Source organism: Parambassis ranga, chromosome 2, assembly GCF_900634625.1.
Source record: "Parambassis ranga chromosome 2, fParRan2.1, whole genome shotgun sequence".
NCBI classification, from domain to species: Eukaryota; Metazoa; Chordata; class Actinopteri; family Ambassidae; genus Parambassis; species Parambassis ranga.
Genome location: NC_041023.1, coordinates 836405 through 843353, shown reverse-complemented (window position 1 = coordinate 843353; position 6949 = coordinate 836405). Strand labels below are relative to the sequence as shown.

General features: G+C 58.5%; 1 protein-coding gene across 1 annotated transcript in view; it reads left to right on the top strand.

Moving 5' to 3' along the window:
* LOC114431697 (NHS-like protein 1) overlaps positions 1-6938 on the top strand; it is a 9790-nt gene extending 2852 nt beyond the window's left edge. Inside the window, exons 2-10 of the mRNA XM_028399290.1 lie at positions 1155-1265; positions 1391-1521; positions 1650-1721; positions 1822-2050; positions 2133-2566; positions 2642-3781; positions 3978-5595; positions 5760-5847; positions 6143-6938. Of these exons, the coding sequence (XP_028255091.1) occupies positions 1155-1265; positions 1391-1521; positions 1650-1721; positions 1822-2050; positions 2133-2566; positions 2642-3781; positions 3978-5595; positions 5760-5847; positions 6143-6740 (4421 nt within the window). The 3' untranslated portion in view covers positions 6741-6938. The remainder of the gene's footprint in view (positions 1-1154; positions 1266-1390; positions 1522-1649; positions 1722-1821; positions 2051-2132; positions 2567-2641; positions 3782-3977; positions 5596-5759; positions 5848-6142) is intronic.
* The last annotated feature ends 11 nt before the right edge of the window (positions 6939-6949 follow it).

Below are 6949 nucleotides of genomic sequence, written 5' to 3'. Positions count from 1 at the left end.
AGTGACAGAGAGAGGGAGAGAGAGGGAGGAGTGGGAGGAGTGTGTGAGCGAGCGGCGCTGCATCCTGCTGCTGCGCTCTGTCTGCTGCAGCCTCAGCAGAGTGTGTGTCCGTGTGTGTGAGCGTGTGAGAGTGTGTGAGCCGTCGGCATGGTTCTGATCGGAGCGGCCATCAAATCCGTCCTCAGATACCTCAGTAAGGCCAGAGGTGAGTGCTGCTGCAGTGATGATGATGATGATGATGATGGATCGATTAATGTCTGTGCTGTGCTGAATCGGGCGAGCGAGCATCGCTCGTACATGGAGAGCGAGTGCTACCTCTAAAGATGACCTCATAGAGTGCTGGCCTCTGATTGGCTGTCAGGTGTTAGAATCAGATCGAACACGGTTCAGATTTAACCTGGTTTTCAAGTCAGAGCTGCCTCAAACAGCATGTCGCCATGGCAACAGAGCAGGTCATCAATACAAGGACCCACCTGGAGCCTTGGCAGTGGTCCCTGGAACCTCTGCTGAAGGACCTCACACCTGTTGGGACTCCACTGCAGTCTTCAGGGTGTCTTGAACTTTGAGCTCACCCTGCAGTCCCGGGAGACCTTCAAGGACCCTCCTCAGAACCAGCGTGAGACCCAGCTGCATGACGGACTCAGGGACCTTCATCTTGAAGTGCCGTTCAGAGGTCCTTGTGGAGTCTGACGGACCCTCAGAGGATCTGAGGTGCTTTTAAGGGACTGTAGCCGCCTGGAAGCTCCACAGGGACTCCTGGCACCATCTCCATGGACGTCCTCACAGACTCTGGACCGTCCTGACTTGTAGAACTTCCAACTAGTCTTCATTTAGTCTCTTCTTGAAGACAAACTGAAGGTTCAGACGAAGACCTCCTGATGATTCTTGACTCCTCCTTCAGCACCTTAAAGACCACCACGGTGCTCTGCAGGACCTCCCTTTCAGTCTTTGCTGTGGTTTCATGTCAGCTGTAAAGACGCTCAGACGTCAAAAGTCACATTTACTGTTGGACGCTGGAAACATCTGTCCTCCATCCCTGTGCTGCTCCTTCAGGACAAAAGCCTTGAGGCACAGAGGGGAGGTCACCTTCAGCAGTGCTGTGTGTGTGTGTGTGTGTGTGTGTGCGTCACATTAAACTCTCTGTGTCTGTGCAGCAGGGGACGGAGACAGCAGGTGGTCTGTTCACTACACTACCCAGAAGCCTCAGCAGGGCCTGTGCTTCATCCCTGGAAAAAGACGATCGGGCAGCGCCGACGACCTGCAGGGTGAGGACGTGTCACCACACACACACACACACACACACACACACACACACACACCCCGTGCAGCTGCTGCACCACCTGCCTGGTGATACTCCACCTGTATAGCCGCCATCTTTGTTTCTTCACAGCGTGTAAAGGGCTGAATCAGCATGGCCACTCAGAGCCCCGCTCATCTAGCCCCGCCTCCGCCCCGTTCTCTGGCCTCCACCAATCAGAGGGCAGCACTCAGAGACAGTGGAGGGACAGGAGCCGGAAGATGGTGAGCGACACACACACACACACACACATTCATGAGGTCTGTCCTCTGTGTTGTGTCTTGTTGCCACCTGCTGGTCACACTGCAGTACTGACGTCAGTCCTTAAACGTTCTGTCTCTCGTCCTCTCAGAGGTCCAGACTGGTGGACTGTCTCTCTCAGTCTTGTTTTTCAGTTTGTTTCAAGTTGTCAGTGTGGAGGAAGGTAAACATGGATCTGCGGTAGTCTAGATTAGATCAGACTAGTCTCAGATTCTGGTCCAGCACCCTGCTGGGTGTAACTCGGACTTCCTGTTTGTTTTCAGTCGTCGGCGTCCTCTGACGAAGACGAGCAGTTCATCTTGAGCAGCACGCGACCTTTGACCCCCCTGGTTCTGAACCCCGTCACCTCCTGCTGGGACGTCTTCGTGCCGGCTTGCGAGCTGACGGTGGACGCGGAGGTGGATCTGAACCCCCGGCTCCCGACGCCAGAGGAGAGGATGAGGCAGCAGGCCCAGGCGGTCCCCGCTGACATCGTCCCCATCAACGTGACAGGTGGAGCTGGAATCCGTCCTGAGGCTGGTGTTCAGGGTGTCTTCCTGTGTCCTCACGCTGTTTCTCTGTGTCCTCCCTGAAGGTCAGAGCTTCGACCGGCAGGCCAGTCTGCGAAGAACACTTTCAAACGGGGACTCCTTAACCCGGAGACCCCGAAACCTGAGCCGCCGCCAGACGGTCACCGGGCTCCCAGAGGACGTCAGCCCCAAGCCTCCTGTCTCCGCCGTTCTTCCCGGCCAGTTCTCCACTGTGGGTCGACCGACCTCCTCCACCCGCGCCTCCCCCGATCAGGGAGAAATCAGGAAGGAGGCAACCAACAGGAAGATCCGAGCCCCAAGAGGAGCGGGGATGTCCAGCCTCATGGCCGCCCTCACCTCCTCGCCACGCACCGATAACTCCTCCTCCTCAGAGGTCCGCGGCCTCCCTCGCCTGGAAACCACCTCCTCCCTGAACTCTGAGTCCAGCTGTCACAGCGCCTCCTACAGGACGCTCAGTGCCTCCTCCTCCTGCTGTCAGGTCAGTTGTGGATTGATGATCATGTGACATGATTGACACGAAGCTCACGCTCTGTCTCCTGTCTCTTCATCACAGGATGCTCAGGGTTTCCCCGGTGACCTCCAGCCCCTGCTGCCCTTTGACCCCTCTGCCAGAGTCACGCCCCTGTCTCCTTCCTCCTCCTCCTCCTCTCTTCCTTCCCCCAGACACGCCCTGCACACAGAGTGGTCCTACCCGTCCGATAAGCCCCTGAGCGAGGCCGTGTCCTTCTCCTCCATCGCCGAGTCAGAGTCTGAGTTCAGCCTCCGGGCTCTGGAGGTCTCCTCCTCACAGTGCCTCTACGACGGCGCCTCCTGCAGCGAGGACAGCTGGAGCTACAGGCCCCTCTCCCCGAGCTCCAGCGTCCAGGACAGCAGATGTGTTTCTGAGGATGGCTGGAGCTGCGACCCCCTGCTGTCCTCCGGCCGCTCCTCCCCCTCCTGCGCTGACAGCGCCTCCCTGTGCTCCTCCCCCTCTCAGAGCCGAGACAGGAGGAAGTGCAGCACCTCCTCCTGTCGCTCCGTCACACGCAGCATCTCCCTACGCAAGTCCAAGCGCCCGCCTCCTCCGCCGCTACGTTCTGACTCCCTGAGGCGTCGGCCAGGTCGCAGCAGACCCTGCCGCTCCCCCTGCCGCTCCCCCTGCCGCTCCCCCTGCCGCTCCCCCTGCCGCTCCTCCTCCAGCCCCCGCCTGGAGCGCACCACCCAGCGCACGCAGACCTCGCCTCCTCAGACCTTCTCCGACCCCTGGGTGCCTCGAAGCAGCTCCAAGCGGCGCCAGAGCGGGGTCAACTGCGGCACCGTCACGACCTTTGAACCTTTACCGCCGGACTCTGGAGACCCGCCTCCTTCCACCCTCCCACCAACAAGCCCCGCCCATGTCCTCCCCCCCGGGTCTCCGTGCTCAGAGGAGGAGGGGCTGAGACTCGCCCTCGCCCCGCGCCCTGCCTCCTCCTCTGCGGGGCTCCAGCGCCTGGCCTCCCCCTCCAGTGGGTACTCCAGCCAGTCCAACACACCCACACCCGGCACCCCCGTGTCCTCCCCCCTCACCCCCTCCTCTCCTCTCACAGCTAGCCCCGGGGCCCTCTTCCTCCCCCCCGACCTCTCCCTTCTCCTCTTCATGCACCTCCTCCGTCCCTCTGTCCTCCGCCGTCTCCTCCCTGCCCAGGAGGCCAAAGCCTCCGGTGCCAGAGAGGAAGTCCTCCCTCTTCTCCTCCCTCTCCTCCTCCTTTTCTTCCACCTCCTCCCTCTCCTCCTGCACCTCCTCTGACTCCTTAGCCAAGCATCCTTTTCTCCCTCCCCCTCCACTTCCTCCTCCTCCTCCTCCTCCTCCCCTTGAATCTCCTTCACTTCCTGCCCTCTGCTCTCCTGTTCCTGAGTCTCTCCTTCCTCCTCCTCCTCCTCCTCCACCTCCACCATCACTTCCTACACCTCCTCCCCTTCCTCCTTCTCTCCGGCCTCCCCCTCCGCCTTACTCCCATGCTGTAAGGCAGACCCCCCATCATGCACTGGGGTCTACCCACTTCCCTCCTCCACCAACTTCTCCACCTCCTCCTCCAATTTCTCCACCTCCTCCTCCTCCATCCTCAGAGCTCCCAGATATGCCAATCGCTGATCTTCCTCCTCCCCCACCACCTCCTCCTCTTCCTCCTCTTCCTCTCCTCCACCCACCAGCCTTTAGCTGGTCTGCACACCGTGCTGTTATGGTGGCCACGCCCCCCTGGCCCCTGGTCACCTCCCAAGCTTTGCAAGGCGTCAGACTTCGCTCCATCAGGAACCAGGACGTCAGCACTCCTCCTGCCAACCACGCTCATGCTAACCATGCTAACCATGCTAACCAGGATGTATCAAGTGAAGAAGCAAAGCCAGATTTTGCAGCACTTTGTGACCCAGTTAGCACTGAAGCTAACAGTGCTAAAGTGCTAAATGCTAGCCAGCTACAATCAAACCCTGATTCCTGTGAGACAGGGACGTCCAACACTGAGTTAGCGCCTGCTAATCTGTCCTGCTCGGACCAGTCGCACACAGAATTAAGACCAGCGGATGCTAAGCTAACTGAAGCTAAAACCAGGATGTTACCGTCGGAGGAAGCAGAGAAGGAATCAGCTGATGGTGCGTTCAGCCGTCAGGACTTCAACCCGGGGCCGCCGCGGAGGCTGCGCTCCCCCGAGAAGCCCGCTTTGCCAAAGAAGCCTGATCTGTGCATTCTGGGTCTCATGACATCCCCCAAGGCCAGACCGGGGCCAGGCGTGCAAAAGAGCGGCATCGCCACGCCTCCTGAGACAATCAGCCAATCACAGACGCCCACTGCTTCCGTCTGCGCTGCTGATGTCACAGCATGCTCTCCTCCATGCCAGAAGCCACCGGCTCTGCGCCAGAAGCCCGGCCTCACTCTGATCCAGCCGACTAAACCGCCACGCGGGGCGCTCAAAGGGGGCGGGGCGGTCAGAGGGGGCGGGGCGGTCAGAGGGGGCGGAGCACTCAAAGGGGCCGTGCCAGGGGCCGTGCCAGGGGCCGCGGGAACTGACCCCCGCTGTGATGACATCATCAAGACGAGTCTTCAGCAGGACGAGAGAGCGTTATGGATGATGAGGTCATCCCTGGCTGAGGATGAAGAGGAGGAAGAGAGCGCGATGAAGACAACAATGATTACGTCATCCACCTCTAAGAAAAAAGACAAAACGAAGAAGAAGAGGAGGAAGAGGAGGCCGGGCAGGCAGCTGCTGATGATGTCGAGAATGGGACCCTCCCCCTCCTCTTCATCTTCATCATCATCCTCATCCTCTTCATCCTCATCTGGAGAGGAGCAGGATGTGATGATCAGCAGCGTGTGCGACATGGAGACGAGCGACTCTGACGGCTCCTGCTCTCTGATTGGTCAGAGCAGGTTCTCTCTCAGCAGTGCGCTGTCCACTGACAGCCTGCAGGGGGCGCCGTCACTTCCTGACCTGCTCATACGAGAGCCAGAGGAAGAGAGAGGGAGGCCGAGGGAGGCGAGCGGCCCTCAGGACGGTAAGACCAGCTCTGTGTGTGTGTCCGTGTGTGTGTGTCTGTGTCTGTGTGTGTGTGTCTGTGGTTGTGTGTGTCTGTGTCTGTGTGTGTGTCTCTCTGTGTATCTGTGGTTGTGTGTGTCTGTGTGTCTGTGTGTGTTTTAACTTCCTGTTCTCCTCCTCCAGCTGATGTGTTCGTCAGCGTGTCTGCGGACCAGATGTTTGTCTCCGGTTGTCCTCGCTCCACGGAGGACCTGTTTGCTGTCATCCACAGGTACACACACACACACAGACACACACACACACAGACACACACACTGTGTCAGCACACACACACATTGACGTGTCTGCTTGATTCCTCGGTCTGCCTCGGTGGAGCAGTGCAGTCTGGGAGGGCACAGCTTGATGATGGTGCTGGCTGCAGGTAAAGCCTGTGAGTGTGTAGAACCTGACCCTGCCTCCGTCCAGTCCCCGCCCTCTCCTGCAGGCTCCGCCCTCTCTGTTTGTCTGTTAGAGTAGAATAAAGTTTGACGGCGGCTGCTGACTGTCCGCTCTGTCCTCTGTCTCAGGTCAAAGAGGAAGATGTTTGGAAGGAAGGACTCTGAGGACGACAGGACTCACTCCTCCTCCTCCTCCTCCTCCTCCTCCTCACCTGACCCCTTCCTCCCCTGCTCAGTCTTTAGAGGTCAAAGGTCAGCCAGGAGTGAGACCTTTAAGGCTCTCCTCCTGAGAAAGGGCAGTCGTTCTGATTCGTCCTCTCGGATCTCGGCGGTCGAGCGGCTCCGTAAAGACTCAGCTCCGCCTCCTTCCTCTAGCCTCCAGAAGCCTCCAGCATCTCCTCCACCCAAACCTGAGAACCCCGCAGTCATCCACGCCCACCTGACGGTCCCAGTACCTCCCACCTCACCATACGCTCCGAGCGTCTCCATGATGTTCCCGCAGCATCACCTCCTCTTATTCTCCTCCTCCTCTCTGCGCCCTCGCTCCCTCACTCCTCCCTGCTCTGCTAGCCGTCGCTACGCTGCTCGCTGTCGCCTCTTCGCCGCCCCGATGACCGCCATCTTTGAGGATGAGGATGAAGAAGATGATGAGGAAGATGATGATGTGTTTGTTGAGTCTCCCGGAAGCGGTGGAGCGTCGAGCCTTCGATTGGTGGCGATATCTTGATTGCTGACTGGAGCCTGAAGCTAACTTCCTGTTAGCATCCTGTACCATAGAATGTATCAATAATAATAATGTATGATGCTCCTCATGTGATGAATCCTCATGTAGCTCCTGTACATAATGTTTCTACATGTTTCTGTAGCATCGTTAGCATTAAGAACCACACGAAGAGGAACAAGCAGAACAAAGTGAAAGCAATAAAGTCCACCTGT